Consider the following 17,593-nt stretch of genomic DNA (forward strand, 5'->3'; position numbering starts at 1 on the left):
TACTTTGGAAAACAACTACTCAGTTGTAACATGGAGTGCTAAGAGCATGAACTCTTGCTGGACTTGTAGGAGTTAAAGTTTTTGATCTTCATTTATTACCTATATGAATTTGAGTAAATCACTTCACTTCCATGTTCCTCAGTTTTTCACATGTGAAGTGGGGATAATATAAGTACTGGGTTGCATTTGTAAAGAACTTAAAATACTACTTCATCATGATTGTTTTATAGGTAGTACATAGGAGTGAACAGATTTTGTTGTTATACATAACAAGTTCAGAAACATGATTAGAAACACTACTCTGGCTACAGTAAATATTCTTTTTCTTTCTTCTTAGCTTTTCCTAAGCCCACGTGGGACTGTGCATTATTTGAGTCTTATTCTGAATCAATGTCAGCAAACCAACAACCACGTGACTTGAATCGGATGGAGGTAAAAGACCTTTTGATGTTAATAAATAAGGATGTGTATAGAATTAAATCATTAGCGTATGTTCTTTACAAACTCAGGGAAATTAACTTTTATAACATTTTCTCTTCACACTTGGTAATTACTTTGAGAACTGGCCTTTCAAATCTAAAAACTGGGTGCATCTATTATTAGTATCGGTACCGGGGATTGAATCCAGGAGTGTTCAACCACTAAGCCAAATCATCCATTTAAAAAAAAATTTAGAGATAGGGTCTTGCTAAGTTTCTTAGGGACTCGCTAAATTGCTGTGGCTGGGTTTGAACTTGCAGTTGTTGCGCCACATGCCCACCACTTATAATTATTCTTTTATCTTCTCCCTTGGACGACATTTGGTGAAGTAAGCAGTATCTCTTCATCTTCTAGAGGTGAAATTTAGATATAGCCAAACTCAGCCAAAAAATGTTAGCCAAGTTATTTACTTTAACCTAGTAAATAATTTGTGTTTTTAATTACTAAACATTAGTAATGTATAATGAACCATAATAGTTTGAAAAAAGATTTGAGATGTATATTGGTCTCCAGATCACATTCAAACTTCCTCAGAGTTTTAAACTTTTGGACCAAATGAGGACTGATTTGAATGATCCCCGAAGAAACTTGGGATTCCCACAATATTGAGCCATGAATGGAAGGACATAGCCACATATTTAGTGATCCTTAGCTATAGATCAATAAATTGGAGTTGTTATTATCACCACTATGTTATCATTATCACCACCATCATCATCACTACCATCACTATTGTGATTTCTATTTATGATACCTGCTGTTTCCTTTCTAACAAGCAATCTGGAGATGGGGCTTAGGATGTAGCCTAGTATTCTGGTGTACTAGAATAGTACACTTGAGGCCCTGGGTTCAATCCCCAGCACCAAACAATAAAAACAATAAAACAGAACTCTGGAAATGTTTCTTTAAAATTTTTAAAAATTTAATTGATATATAATAGTATGCATATTTATGGGGTACAGTATGATAATTCAGTACTTGTAATGATCATATTAGAATATAAAAATGTCTAAATAAATGAAGCTTATCTATAGATTCCAGTTAGGGTCATCTGACCCTAGTTGGAACCACTATAAGATGGTATAAATCAAAGGCAGGGCACAGGACATTTCTTTCATTTCTTATGACTGCCTGCATGTGATTAGCTACTATCATACCGGGCTCTTGTGCATATAATTGTATGTTATTGATTTCATCCTTTACTCCCCTATGAGCCAATCAAACATGCCTCTTCAGTCCCTCTGATTAACATCTCTCTTTGCTGCTCTGCTACAGTTTCTTTGAGTTGTAGCCTTCCTGGTGCTTTATTCAGCTGCCCCTCTTCTGTAAAATTATTGGGTTGATTGGTGGGTGATTTTTACTCTTTGTATCAAGCATATTGTTTCAACTTACCACAGTATTAGATGGTCTTTGCCCTTCCATTAGAGACAATACTGTTTTTTTTTTTTTTTTGGTAGAAATTATGCTGCTGACTCACGTTGCTTTCCCTACGTAGTCACTTATGATTTTTCTAAAAGTAAAGAAGACCAAATATGCACATGGCCATAAGGTCTGTTACACACACACACACACACACACACACACACACACACACATATTCTGTCTTTGATGACATTATGTATATGTATATTCACCTTTGTGGATGTTTCATGCAGCTAGTTTCATATACTTTTTTTTTGTACCAGGGGTTGAACTCTGGGGTGCTTAACCACTGAGCCACATTCCCAACCCTTTTTAATATTTTATGTAGAGACAGTTGCTTAGGGCTTCACTAAGTTGCTGAGGCTAGCTTTGAACTTGGGATCCTCCTGCTGTGGCCTTCTGAGTCACTGGGATTATAGGCATGCATCATGATGTCTAGCAAGTTTTATATACTTTTGTATGATTTAACTGGCCCCTTTGGGGAGAAGGGGTTAAAAACTGCCTATTCTTTTTTTCTTTGTCCAAATAAGAAAGCAAAACAACAAAAGCCACCCCCCCCCGCCTCAACCAAATTGATATTTTTGAGGATGAGGTGTGTTTTTAAGATAATGAGTGTAGTAAATAGAATTCAAGGATGAAGTAATAATGTTAATTGATGGTTTGGCCACTTAAGAAGTATAGGTTGGATTTTAAAAGCTAATGATTAAATATTTTATGTTCTTCTAAACTGTTACTCATTGTTTTTTCTACCAGTCTTTTAATCTATCATAAATGCATGGGTTTTAAATATATTTTGGTACCAGCCCTGTGAGTAATGAGTCCAGTATAGATATTTGTGTTGTGAATGAATGCTGATCAAGATTTCAGGTGATGAGAGGTTTTCATAGCAGTTCATCTCTAAAGACAGGACAGCTATAACCCTCTACATATTTTCATCAAGAATTATAGATTTATGCTATGTCCATCTATTAATATACCATAACAAATCCTGCTTTCATATAATTAAAATGTACTAATTAAAGTAATATGATAGTAATGATGATGATGATGATAATAATAATAATAATAACAACAACAACAACAACGATGACGACGACCAGTAGAGGATGTGGATCGGGGGAAGGAGGAGGGGAAGGAAAGGGAAGGTACCAGGAATGAGATTGATCAGATTATGTTATGTGCATGTATGGATATGGTATAATGAATCTCACCAGTATGTATAATTATAATGTACCAACAAAAAGAATTATAGATTTAATTTCAAGTATATTCCTCTTTAGCAGTGTTTTTTAGATTACTCGATTTCTTTCTTTTTGAAAACAACTTTATTGATAAAAAATTCACAAACCATACCCATCTAAAGTATATAGCTGAGTAGTTTTTTCTGTATTAACTATTATTCCCCATCACTAAAGTCTAATTTTAGAACATTTTCAGCATCCCAAAGAAAACCCCTGTAGTTGTTATTAGTCATTTGACATTGCCCCTTCCCCACCAGCCTCTAATAACCACTAAACCAGTTCTTGTTTCTGGATTTGCATAGTCTGGACATTTCATATAAATGGAATTATATAATATGTGGTGTTTTATGATTGGTTCTTTGTGTGTGTGTGTGTGTGTGTGTGTGTGTGTGTGTGTGTGTGTGGTGCTGGGGAATTTATCCCAGGGCCTTGTGCATGCAAGGGAAGCACTCTACCAACTGAGCTGTATCCCTAGCCCATGATTGGTTCTTTAACTTAGCATTCATTCATTCATTAATTCATTCATGCATTTATATATTTATTTATTTATTTAAGATTCACTCATGTCATAGCACATCCCAGTGCTTCAGTCCTTTTTGTGGTTGAATAGTATTCACTCTGTGGATATGCCCCATTTTCTTGTTCATTCAGTAGTTGAGGGATATTTGGATTGTTACCTCTTTTGGCTCATAAAAGTAATGCTGCTTAATATATGTAATTCTGCTATAAACACACATGTAGGTTTTTATGTGAACGTTTTCCTTTTTCTTTGGAGCATACCTAAGTATAGAATTGTTGGGTTGTACTGTAACTCTATCTTTTTGAGTTACTGCTAAACTGCTTTGCAAAGTGGCTGTCCTGTTTTATGTTCTCGCACCAGCTGTGTGTGAGGGTTCCAATTCGCCACCATCCTTGGTTACATTTGTTATTATCTTTTTCATTTTATCCATCCTGATGGAATGAAGGGGCATCTCATTGTGTTTTTTTAAAAAAGTTTTTTTAGTTGTCCAGGGAACTTTATTTTATTTATTTATATGCAGTGCTGAGAATCGAACCCAGAGCCTCACACATGCTAGGCAAGTACTCTACCACTAAGCCACCACCCCAGCCCCTCATTGTGGTTTTAATTTGATTTTCTAAATGACTAATGATGTTAAGCATCTCTTCATGTGCTTATTAGCCATTTGTGTATCGTTGGTGAAATATCTATTCAAATCCTTTGTTCATTTTTAAATTGGTTTATTTGTCTACTATTGATTTGTAAGTGTTCTTGTGTGTCTATGTCTTGTCTAAAATAACTATTGCCTAATTCAAGATTTTGAAGACTTACTACTATGTTTTCTTCTAAGTATGTTATAGTTTTAAGTTTTGTATTTAGGTCTATGATCTATTTTCAGTTAATTTTTGTGTAAGTTCTGAAGAAGATGTCAAATTTCATTCTTTTGTGTATTAATATAGAGATGTCCCAGCACCATTTATTTAAAGGATAGTTTTTCCCATTGAATTGTTTTATAAAAATCAATTACCTGTAAAACTGTAGGTTTATTTCTGGATTTTCAGTTCTGTTCCATTTATATCTATATGTTTATGGTTATGCCAGTATCATATTATCTTGATTTCTGTAATTTTGTGGTAAGTTTTGAAATTGAACATGGGATCTTTTTTCTTCATGAATATTTTGGTATTCTGGCTCCCTTGTATTTCCATATGAAGTTTAAGGCAAGCTTGTCAAATTCTGTCCAACCCCCCAAAAACCCAAGAAAAGAACAAACCAAAAACTTTCACAATAATTAACCAAGAAGAATTGCAATGAATGTAGATCAGTTTGAAAGAGACTGCCATTTAATAAGTCTTCTGATTAATGAACATGCGATATCATTCCATTTGTTTAGATTTTACACTTTCCAACAAACTTTATAGAATTTAAAAATCTGTATTGTCTATTCACAAATCAGTTTCTTCTTCAAAGAGGTCTGATTTATAATCTATGTGGGAGCAGACAATGAAAGAAGACACTGTAAGATAAATTGTCTGTTCTACTGGAGCTGGTTGACTTTGATTAGGAAATTATATCTGGAGGCTTCATTGTAATGCCAAGAATTACCTGAGGATTGTTAAATCCTAGATCAGGTTACCACAAGTAGTACTGTAACTTCAATTTTTGCAATAGTTTAAAAATAGATGCATTGCTTATCTTTCTGGGGTTGCTCAAGCTTTGAGGCGTAAACCAGTTAACCTTTTGAGCATCAAACTGTTCCAAAAATATACTTTTCTTCCCTTAAATTTTAAAATTTATATTTATTTTGTTTTTTAATGTGTTCAAAATGTAAAGAATACCAAAAGGCATTTGTTGATGAATCCTCCTTTTATTCCTTTCCTCCATCCAATGAGTAACCTTTCATTCTTATCTTTCCAGAATTTATATAAATAAAATTAAATAATAATAATATTTGCTTTATCAGAGGTTTTAGAGTGCATATTTTTCTAGTCTTATTGAGATGTAATTGACAAAAATCATATATATTTGTGATGTTTTGTTAAAAGCATGCTAAAATCATTACCATAATCAAGCTAATTAACATATCTATCACCTCATGAAGTTCTTTTTTTCGGGGTGGTGACAACATTTAAGATCTGGTCTCTTAGCAATTTTCAAGTATACTATGCATTATTATTAACTAAAGTTAGTGTGCATGTTGAGAGTTTTTAAGAAGTAGGTTTATTGTAAATAGATTTTAAACAATTTTAAATTAATTCATACTTGATCAGTTTAAGCATTCATCGTTAAGTGATGACTTCCCTCAAATGTGAATTAGGAGAAAAGTTTATTTGCTCATCAATAAAGGTCTCTCATTTTATATCAAGGTGTCTATTTTAATCAGGGTTGGACATCATCTGCATGACAGATCCTGGCAAATACCCATGTTTTGGGGCCACTTATCAGAACCTCTCTGTGGGAGACCAACCTTACAGTGACTGAGTACACTCCCTGGCTGGATGCTGAGGCACTCAGTCACAGAAATGTGGCAGAGCTTTCCCAACCCTTTTTGGGTGCCAGGGTCGCTGTCTCGTGCATAGGTGTGTCTTGCTACAGCCCCATGGGTGAAGCTACGCTCACCTGTTCCTTTGTAATATAACCCCTTGCCCTGTTTAGGATAGAATCTTCCACGGAAGTGCCTTGTGTGTGTCCCCTTCTCTTACTGTGCCCTTGGGTGTGGCCTACCCAGGTGTCAGTCAACCTGCTGACAGTGGACATCATGAAGATAGACTCAGCCCCCTGAAACCTGACCCCTTGCCTCATTTAAATAACTTCTCCTCAATAAAAGGGGTCAGCGCGTGCTCTCTCTCTCTTTCTGCGGACCCTTAAGGTCAGAGGAGCCGTCACAGCGACCCCAAAGAAAAAGGTATTTGTGTCTCTTGTGTGGTTATTTTGTGCAGCCCAGTTAGCCCAGTTTATCTGGAGTGACCCCTGAGCCTTTTAGTTGCAAGAACAGAAACCCGGCATCTCTCTCTGCTTGTTAAATAGTACATAAAGGCCAGGTTCATACTTGGCTGACTGGACAAATGCTATTTAATTCTCTGGCTGAATCCCGGTCCAGATTTGAATTTAATGTAGGATTCATACATGTGATTTGAATCATTATTTCTTTCCTCTGTATATGAAAAAAATTCAATAGAAATTATCTTTTTATAAAATTTTCTTTCAATTGTAGATGGACACAATATCTTTATTCATTTATTTTTATGTAGTGCTGAGGATTGAACCTTGTGCCTCACACGTGTGATACAAGTGCTCTGCCACTGAGCTACAGCCCCAGCCCAATAGAAATTACCTTATGCCTCACTAGGAACCTAAAATAAATAAATATATTAAATAGTGTAGCTTACTGAAGACAGAGCTTTGGCAATAAATATAGCTTTTTAAACATTTTCATCGTATGTGCACATCACTTAATTTCTATTCCAGCTTGTAAATTCACTTGTTTTTCTTTTCCAAGAAGACATCTGTTAAAGATATGGCTGACTTTCCTGTTCCTACCCAAGATGGGACTGCTGATGACAAACAAGGTACGAAAAGAATGAGTTTTTTTTTTCCCCTTCAAAGACATTCTTCCTTTGTTTCCTTATCTATTTCTTTTTGAATGGCCGACTTCTAGAGCAAGTGAGGACAGTTCTCGGCATGTAAAATCATTATGCAATAGTTCAAATTGTTTTTTATAAAACAATAGTTTATAAAGTAGTAGCAAGAGCTCGGGTGTTCAGATCCCCTCATTTCATTAAACCCTTTGTCACTCTTGATTTCAGGCTATTATGACACCTTACAGTGGAATCTGGTCTTATGAATTAGAAAATGAAGTGGAAATAACAGCAAGCTCAGAATCTTGTGCTGGCAGATATGATCCCAGAAAATCAATGTAAATGTACATTTGTACACAGGTGTAATCCGTGAGGAAATTCTCTTTTTGGCCAAGCCTCTGTGCCAGCGCTTTATCTTTTTCTCAGTGTTTTTTTTTTTTCCCTCTTTGGAGGTCTGACATGGAGCTCAGCCACAATTTGCCTTGTTTTTGGTACCAGGGTTTGAACTCAGGGGCACTCCACCACTATCCCCAGCCCTATTTTGTATTTAGAGATAGGGTATCACTTAGTTGCTTAGCCCTTCACTGTTGTTGAGGCTGGCTTTGAACTCACGATCCTCCTGCCTTAGCCTCCTGAGGGGCTGGGATTACAAGTGTGTACCGCTGTGCTAGCAACACAATTTGCCTATCTTATTGAGGAGCCATGCAGCACAGTGTTCCATGTTAGAGCTACTGTCAAGGACTGGGGATATAGCTCAGTTGGAAGATTGCTTGCCTCATATGCATAAGGCCCTGCAGGGTTCAATCCCCATTACCACTGGGGGGCAAAAAAAGAGCTACCATCAAGCACAGGGATGAGTTGGCTTGCAATAGTAGGAAGGCCCCTTTCCTCCAAGCCCCGTACTTTGCATAATGCTTTCATAATCTACCAGCACCTTCCTCATATGCTGTTTTATTCAGTCCTTACAAAATTGACATATTCTATCACCTAAAATTTAGAGATAAGTAAACTGAAGTTCATGCAGTATGAATTATTTACTTGTACAAAAAAGCAAAGGAACTGGAACAAGAAGTAAGAATTTCTAAATCTCAAGCCAGCATTCCATCTGTTATCTGATAATGATTCACTACCTTTGAATGAGAAAAGCTTATCTGAAGTGAAGCTATTTCAGGTTTTATTGTTGAGACTTGCCATTGATTCAGCTTTTACAGGGGTTAAACATGAATAATAAGTTTTTCATCAAGCAACAATAATTTCATGCTTTTTATTTAAATATTTGCTTAGAAGAGGCAGATGAAATAGACAGTGGATGTAGCCCTGTGTGTTCTCATCACTCTTCTAACTGTGGATCTTAGTCTTGACGCATAGTGGAATCACCACTGGGTGAACGGTGAACTCTGACAATATTTTAGCCTGGGTTTCACTCCAGATAGTCTCATGCCATTGATCTGGCGGTCAGGAACGAAAGAGGGGAATTTCTCCTTCTTCCTGATATTGCTCTGTGTAGGAGGAGAACCTATTTCCATGCTCTAGGAGGTCTTTATTCTAACAAATGCTATAGCAACTTTTAGAGATTTGGAAAATCTGTTTTAATAAGTGACGACTAGAAATTCTTTCTTTTAACAGAATATACCTCAGAAGTAAACTTTCATAGGTTTTTTATTCTTTTCTCTTCCTTCTCTGTGTTCTCAAAAAATGAAACAAACAGCGCTAGCCTTGAAAAATACTATGAATGAAGCCCTGCCAAAGGACGTGTCTGAAGATTCAGGTAGGAGAAAACCATTTTAATGTACTTTCTATATTAACATTTGTAGCTAAAAAAATAGTTGTGACAAGATTGCTCCCTCTGCAATAGTATGTCTGTTTCTCTCTAAATACTTGTCTTGTGTTTTGTTATAAAGAAACCCTTTTGACCTTCTACCCTTTTTCTGTTTTTAGATATGAGAAGAAGGTGACTTGTTTTTAAGTTGTGAATTTAGGTTTCATTGACAGGATCACTTATTTTGAATTTAGGGTCTTGCTAAAAAAGTACAAAATTAAGAAGATTTGGGGTTGAGATGATTTCAACAAGACGTAGTTTCTGTGTAGAGCAAGGAACTATAAGGTAAGTCAAGTGGAGGCTCAGAGTAGGTATTTTCCATTTCCAAAGCAAAAATCTCAAATATTTTTCTTATACTTCAGCACCAGGAAGGCAAGTATATGTACTTACACATGGAGTGGATTCCAAGGAGACAATAAAAAATCTGGGATGTCCTTTTTTGAAAAGGTGGAACTGTGTTTGTGGATCCATGTAGAATGGCTGGGCTTCTGTCCTCAGCTCTCTCCTGGTGGAGCCGTTGTTGAACCAAGATGAACCCAGTTTAAAACTGAGTGGCTACAGAAGGCATTAATAGTTGGAACTCTGGTTGTGAGGACATGAAGAACTTGCTGCTTTCTCTTTTACTAATATTTCTCTTGCTTTTTTAATAAGTAAATCATGTTTGTTATGATTAGCTGGCTATCTTCCCAGGCTTATGTGTTTAAAATTGGGATAGAGGAATCAATATAATATTGAGACTTATGCTTTGATAAAATATTTCCCAAATAATGTCATTTAGGGTTTAAAAAGGATAGTGGGAGGAAGAAGAGGAAGGAGCAGGAAATTGAATCAGAGGAGGAAGAGAGAGGGTGTAGAGAATGAGAGGTGGAGAAAAAAATATGAATGAGAATACATGTTTGATTTTAGTGATAAGGGTCTGAGAAATCTGTATTTTTAGTCAGCTCTGAGGTGATTCTGGTTTGCAGCTTCTTTGGAGAACCACTAGCTCTAGAAAGTGATGCTGTAAAATAGAAAATGAAGATTATAGATCAGTCATGCTTCCAGAAGTGATGTGAATTCCCAGGCCTAATTTTGATTTTTGAGATTTGTTTGGATTCATTCATCATAGGGGGAACGCTCTGTTTGTATAGGCCAAATGCGTAAGGCTAATCCTTTCCAGCTCTAATTTTTGATGCTTATGTGGATACTTCCAAATTTTTGCAAACTTCATGTCATGGTATTAGTAAAAACTGTTTAAATTTGAATAGATGCTTTTCCAACAGCCTTTGAGCATCCTAATTCTTCCTATTTTGTCCCCCAGGGATTTCAGCATGAGATCAAGTGCTCTCTAAGGGATGAGCTTTAAATCTCATTTTTAAAAAATATATTTATTTTTAGTTATAGGTGGACACAATACCTTTTTATTTTATTTTTGTGGTGCTGAGGATAGAACTCAGGTCCCCACACATGCGAGACACACACTCTACTGCTGAGCCCCAGCCCCCCTAAATCTCATTTTTAACGTTCCTTGATTAGGATTTGGCATCACCAAGCAAAACCTAACAGGTGTACCAAAGTACATGAAGAGTGTCTAAATTCATTTCACACTGTGCCTGGGAGCATGCTGCGTGTTTTCCAATTTGTTCTAACCATTGCTGCCCCTTTCTGGATATGATGGAATTCCTTATTTCAAACTTATTTAATATCTCTTTTCCTAAAAAATGCTTGATTTCCTCATGGGAGACACAAGAGTCTCAAGGTGGTAATTATACTTCTGGTTATTGGTCCATGTCCTGAAACAATTCACCTCAGTTCAGTTACTGCCTTTTAGAAGGTTAATATTTAGACTTCTCTCTCTTCCCATTCCCATTTCCTGGAAAGATGATATGCCTGGAGTGTTCCAGGAAGCTATCATTTTTCCCTTTCTCCAGCTAAGTGAGAAGCTGTGATTCATCCACTGAATTCTTGAATCCACAACACAATGTACCCTTACCATTTTTGTAGATATCCATATGCACTGAGCCAGGCCTTCAGAGGCTTGGAGGCTGATAGAAGAGTTAAGTATAATAGAGTAGTTCTGCCTCTTCTAGTCTGAAACCCAGGGAGACTTACCATGACTTACCTTGGATACATTTTTGCAGGTGGATGGGGAACCATCTCCTTACTCTGCTCTTGACAATTGGTGGTAATAATGGTAATAATAATAAAGTGGTGGCAATAATAATATAGACAATGAAGGTGATGTGGTGGGTGATAGATGAGAGGGTAATATGTTATCATGGAATAAGGGCATTCCTCGTTATATATTTTTTTTCCATATACCCTTTCCCTTTTAATTGCTGAAAGTGTTTATATTAGTGGTGTCTAAGAGATTTCTTACTCAACACCCTATTCCAACCTAATTCAACCAAGCACACTGCACAGTGGCAGTCTTTATCTTGATGTCTCTGTGTCATGCTGAGGTGTTTTAGACTGGTTTGCCTACATAATGTTGCTTTCAGTGATTTTAGGGGCTGCTCCATTGCCAGAAGTCACCCCATGGTCTCACTGCTGTGGAGCAGTTCTCTCCATCCATTACCTGTACCAAATTTGCTGTCCCGGAAGGAACTAAATTTAGAAACCAGATTTCCAACATTGAAATAGCAAGAAACTGTATTTGTATTTATGTATTCTATGACAGTAACAACTTGCAACTCTACAGTACATTCAGTATTTTTTTTTGTATCTTTACCTTCTTTTCTGCCCCTGTGAGAAAGGGGCTGCATTTTTATTGTCTTCACTCTGTAGGTGATAAAACTGAGGTTCAGGAAGGTAACGACAGCTAGTTAATGTCATGGTAAGGAGGAGTACCTCGGTTTCAGGACTCCTGGCCTGGACTCTGGTCTTGTCTCCCCATTGCTCATCCACACCCTCATCCCCTATGTCTATCTGTCTTATCTTTTATGAGCAGGGCTCACCCCTACTTTCACACCCATCCCTACACCAGCAAAAAGACAAAGATAATGACAGTTGACAAAGGAATTAACGGTTACCATGGTCTGGTTTGGGGAACAGTATTTTAACACCACCAGGATTTCTCTTACCCAATTACTTCTTGAAAGCATTGGAGCCCAAGGGAGAAGAGGAATACAGAGCCAGTGGTAGTTAGTCTGCCCAGAGACTTATTCTCAGCTACGTGGTGAGTCTGGCCATATGTTGGCTTCCCCGAAGCCCCAACGCTGGCTCTTTTTTGTTTGTTTGTTTTTTGGCAGGTATCCAGGATTGAACTCAGGGGTACTCAACCACCGAGCCACATCCCTAGCCCTATTTTATACTTTATTTAGAGAATAAGTTGCTTAGCACCTCGCTTTTCTGAGGCTGGCTTTGAACTTGTGATCCTCCTGCCTCAGTCTCCTGAGCCACGGGGATTATAGGTGGTGTGCCACCTCACCTGGCTCTATTTCAGTTGTTTGGAACTGAAAATGCCAGTGTTCTTACTACAGTAAGCCAAAATGCTTAGATTGGAGAAATGTGTCTCTTTTGCAGCTGACCACGTCTAAGAGGAATATCTCTTTGTGCCTTGTTAGCATTTATGAGGATTTTCAGCTCCCTTTTCTGCCCTGCTTATTTAACTCAAGGATTTTAATGATCATCATCAATTCAGCAGGCTGCTTCAAACCAAGGAGGGTTTTTATCTTTGGAGCCATGTAAGAGGATGGAATAATGCAGTGAGACATTTTCTTTTGGAAAAATTTGTGAAAACAAATGAGCAAATTATACTCTCCTTGTTTCTCATTAGTAGCACTCTTTGTATGAATTTTTATGACATCTTATGAGGAAAAATTTGCAATGTTTGCAAAACCTTAACATAGCTACTGGTTTCTAAAGTTGTCTTCCATAAAGGTTTGAAAACAAAACAAAACAAAAAAAAGAGTGATGCTTTTGTAAATGTTTCTAATTATTTCTCACAAGCTTTGATGGTAAGTAGGCTCCATGGGTGTTTAGGGAGCAAGTTAGTTTATAATTTAAATTTGATGAGGAAAAGTCATGTGGTAGACAAAATATTTCAATGATTTCATTCCATCATATTCTTTGTCTGATTTGATCACAGAGACATGGGACATAAGGATATTTTTTTTATAGGAAAAGAAGCACAGCTTCTTTTAACTTACCTGTAGGAGCATTGCTTTGTTGTGACCATGCTGCTCTGGTAGTATATATTTTTTTTTAAAAAAATGGTTGCCTGGATAGGTTTCTTCCTGGCCCACAGTAGAGTCTAGTTCGAAATCTATTACTAGACTATCATCATAGACCAAGAAGCCCTCATATATGGACTGACCATATAAAAGATAACCCCTTGAAAGGGTTGTCTTTTTATCCTGGGTTGTTTTCATTTATCAACTTAGATTTGAAGAATGGCTTCTCAGATAGTGTTCTGACAGAAGGGGGAAATTACACTGGTTTTCCTTTCCCTTTAGTTGTGCTTTTACCTTTAAAATAATATTAGGGAACTCTGACAATGTGGAAGCCCTGAAGTTCTCCACATGGACGACTCTACCTCACATTTACTTGTTGATATGTTCTATATGGGCCCAGGTGCTGCATATAATCCTGTTTACCTGCAGAAATGAAACCCAACCAAATAACAAATAATCTTTTGTTTCAGCAACTCCTAAGGATTCCAACAGTCTCAAAGCAAGACCAAGATCCAGGTAGTATTTATTTAATTTCTGCTTTAATACTGCCCTGTCCCTGTCTAGAAATACTCCCCATACCCAAACACTGATCTTATTTGCCTTTATATTTGAAGCTAAGGATATGGGCTGTTTCACTAGTTGTGAGTGGCCTGGTTGGAACTCAGAGTGTTGCTGGGGAACCTCTTATTCTCTGTGGCCATTAGTGCTAGAAAATGGTGACTGATCCTCTGTAGTCCCCTTACAGGAAGTGGGTTGTGTAAGATGATCCTGTTGGAGCAGAATGATAAATAATATAAATAATATCCCTGTACATTTAAGTTTTAATTGGTAGTGTTGGAAAGAGTAGAATATGGTTAATAGGTAACTAACAACTAAAATTTGCTATCATGACCAGGTGAATACCAAAAAGTAAGAAATCTCTGGAATAAAATATAAAATAGGGGAAAATGCTTTTGATGATTTCAAGTAGGTGTGAAATTTCAGGTAAGCAGTGCTTAATAATCTTTTCAAAACTATCTTAGTGTCTCTTCTCTGCTCCACATTTTAAAAAATAATCATTAGTGGAAGAGGCAGAACCAGTAGGGCAAAATTGTGGTTGATATCAGACTCAGAGGAGTAGAAGAGAAATATAGAAACACTAAATGAGTTAAAATCCACCAAAGAGGAGAAATGATATTAGGACTACTTCAAAGAAGTAGAACTGCTAAGATAGAATTGTGTAGAACCTGTGTAAGATAGACTACCTTATGTGTTTTCTGAGTTTTGCTTTGGTGCTTAGTGACTTCCCCCACTCCTTTGGCTATTAGACACATTTGTGAAAAGTGAGTTTAAGCCTGATGGTAGTTAATAAGCTTGAAATAAATACCTACATTTATGGAAATCTCATCTCATTGTAAGGCAGAGAGTTATTCCATAGTTTATCTTTTATATCTACGTTTTCTAAATTGAAGTTTTGCTTCCTTGTTTATAGAAAATAGAGATACCTATATTTATATTTTTAAAAATTATAAACTAAATTATTTTAACGGGAAGGAAAGGTATAGTCACTTTTTATGTCTAGTGTCACCACATTTACTTATTCTTTTTATTTTTAAAATTTTTTTAGTTGTATACAATACAAGGATATATCCTGAGATTATCACAAAAGCATGGAACACAATCCACTCCAATTCAGTCCCTAGCACCCCCACTTCCCTCCTTCCACTCCACCAGTACTTCTTCAATCCATTTCCAGTTTAGGGATGAATGGATCTTTTATAAAGGTCTATACTAGCATTGGGATATGGTAATAGTAATTTTTGTCTGTTTTCCTAGTAGGAAAACCCTCTATGAATTGCAGAAATCTGCTTATGTATTATGTGTTAAACCATAAATTGAACTTCATAGTTTTAGCTTTTGCTGACTACTTCTCTCCCCCAGTGTCAGTGCAATTATAAAATTTCTTAGGCACATTCTCTGTTATTAGTATGTGTAGTAAATTTTTTATATTATTCTTTCAGAGATTGGCCTCCTGGTCTAATTTGGATGATTTTATTTTCACTATTTCCACCTGGGTCTTTATTGTGAACAAGAGAATCAAATCATTTTAATTCTTTTTAGAATAGTAAAGAAAGCTTTGTGGAAATGTAAGAGAAAGAGGGAAAGTCATTCTAATGCCACTCTGTCTATTTTTTGTCAGTTCCCTGTACATTTAAGTTTTAATTGGTTGTTGTCATGGTTATACAACTTCACTTATTTGATATTTAGTACTTTCAATATGAAAATATAAACACACAGGTTATATGTGGACATGAAATGGAAATGAGGCTTATTGTATGGGATGGTGTTCATGTGTGTATACCTACACATGCACACATTTTTTTAAAAAAAAAATTTTATGTTTTTAATTGTAGTTGGACATGATACCCCTATTTTATTTATTCATTTATTTTTATATGGTGCTGAGGATCTAACCCAGGGCCTCGCAGTGCTAGGCAAACGCTCTACCGCTGAGCCATAACCCCAGCCCCACACACATTTTTTATACACACACATTATTCTTTCTTGAGTGGAAGATGTTATAAAAGCTGTATGTGACATAGAAAGTTCTTTTAGTTTTTACCTAGGGTCTGGATTTTTTTAAATCAGGAGTTTTTGTTTAAAAACCTTGTCTTCTTATATCAATTCCCTTTTATTCTGGTTGAAAGTGTTAGAGCATTCCTCCTTGCTAGTTCCCACCTGTCCTTGCCTTGCCTTAACTGTCTTGCCAATTATATTACAGGGACCACCCCAGAGCATGTCAGATGTCATTATGGTGGCTTTATTAAAGATTACAACCTTGCAAGACAGATAAAACTCTTTAACTACCACAAAGAAACCTTGAGAAACTAATTGAGGAAAATAAAAACTTGCTGTGTCAAGAGCAGCTCTGCCAAGAACTGAGGGGCCTAATAGTCATTGATAGATTCTAATTTCCTAAGTACCACTCTGATAGCTAAGGCCAAAGAACAGTTTCCTGAGGTTAATTTGTCTCCAGGACATATCTCTGACTCAGAGGTAATTTTCTGCTTTGACATGAAATTAGTGGAAAAGCTGAAGAGAAGAGACTATACACATCCACTCCCCCATCCTTTTGGGAGCCTATCATGTTGGGAGCCTATCCTTTGACCTAAGCAATAGGTCAATGTATGGAGTTGAATTAATGAGAAAATAAGTAGGTCTCCAATAAATACTCTAGCTGCTACTGTCTGGCTCATAGGCCATATAAAAACATTTTTTAAAATGGAATTTTAAACAGAGACTGGAGTTCGAAAGAACCTATGTAACTTTCTAGCCAGTGTGACCTTTGGTGATGGTAAGTTATTCAGTTCCTTTTTCCTTAAATGTCATTGTTAGAGTTATAATCTCAGAAGTTGCACCTTGCTACACTTAAGGAGGAAGAAGATTAAGTTGAAGGTTTTGCTTTCAAATTTTCCCTAAACCTCTATTTCTTAGGACAAGACACGCTGAATCCCTTAGCCTTTGATGTGTGTTTTTCCTTTCCTAAATTTTATTTATGGCATATTCCTTTGAATATTTGATTCTTAATCCCAATTTATCTGCCCCAATTCCATATGTGTCTGTTATCATACTTGCAAGTAAACTGAAAAAAATTCTGCAATCAGTTAATACCAGCGAGCTCTTCTATTAAAACTCGGAAGTACCTAAGCTGAAAGTCTTATATGTTACTCTTATTATCAACTCTAATAAAAAGCAATTTGAATCTACACAAAGCTTTTGGGGATAAAGTTAGGTATATGCTATAATAAGAGAAAAGTGGTAAAAAATACTCCAATCTATGGTTGTATTTGGACAATTATTATACATAACAGCATCTAAGAGATAATAGATTTTATGGCTACTTTTGGCAGCCTATCAGCCCTTTCCAGTCACTTTGACTTTGGGGATATTTTCTGTTTCAACCCAACTTCAGGAGTAAAGCTTTGCTATTTCCCTTCTGACCTTCCCTTATTTTGCTGCAGATCTTACTCTAGCACCTCCATAGAAGAGGCCATGAAAAGGGGTGAGGACCCTCCCACCCCACCACCGAGGCCACAGAAAACCCATTCCAGAGCCTCCTCCTTGGATCTGAATAAAGTCTTCCAGCCCAGCGCACCAGGTGAAGTGCCCCTTTGCCCCTTGAGCCCTTTCCTTTCCTTTCCTGTTGGAACCAGTGGGTGTTTCCCACAGAGGCTTTTGTGAGTTTGGGGAAAGAGCAGACCTGGCAATTTCCCATCCCACAAAGGTCTTCATGTTGCTGTGGTATTCTTGGGCAGGAAACCAATCCTACACAGATATAAAACACATGTGTCTGGAAGTTTGCCCACTTTGCTGTGGATGAAGAATTATGAAGTTCTCTACCAAGAGGATAAAAATAAGAC

At 36.7% G+C, this 17,593-nt stretch overlaps 1 protein-coding gene across 9 annotated transcripts in view; it reads left to right on the forward strand.

The window, feature by feature from the left end:
* Reps2 (RALBP1 associated Eps domain containing 2) overlaps positions 1–17,593 on the forward strand; it is a 207,129-nt gene that overhangs the window by 126,024 nt on the left and 63,512 nt on the right. For 2 of the 9 annotated variants that reach the window (XM_077107104.1, XM_077107103.1), the window contains exons 9-13: positions 338–432; positions 7,142–7,211; positions 8,935–8,988; positions 13,664–13,709; positions 17,195–17,331. In XM_077107104.1, the coding sequence (XP_076963219.1) occupies positions 338–432; positions 7,142–7,211; positions 8,935–8,988; positions 13,664–13,709; positions 17,195–17,331 (402 nt within the window). The remainder of the gene's footprint in view (positions 1–337; positions 433–7,141; positions 7,212–8,934; positions 8,989–13,663; positions 13,710–17,194; positions 17,332–17,593) is intronic. The other 7 variants (XM_077107107.1, XM_077107105.1, XM_077107108.1 and 4 more) reach the window with 4 other exon arrangements.

This window comes from Callospermophilus lateralis, chromosome X, assembly GCF_048772815.1.
Source record: "Callospermophilus lateralis isolate mCalLat2 chromosome X, mCalLat2.hap1, whole genome shotgun sequence".
NCBI lineage: Eukaryota > Metazoa > Chordata > Mammalia > Rodentia > Sciuridae > Callospermophilus > Callospermophilus lateralis.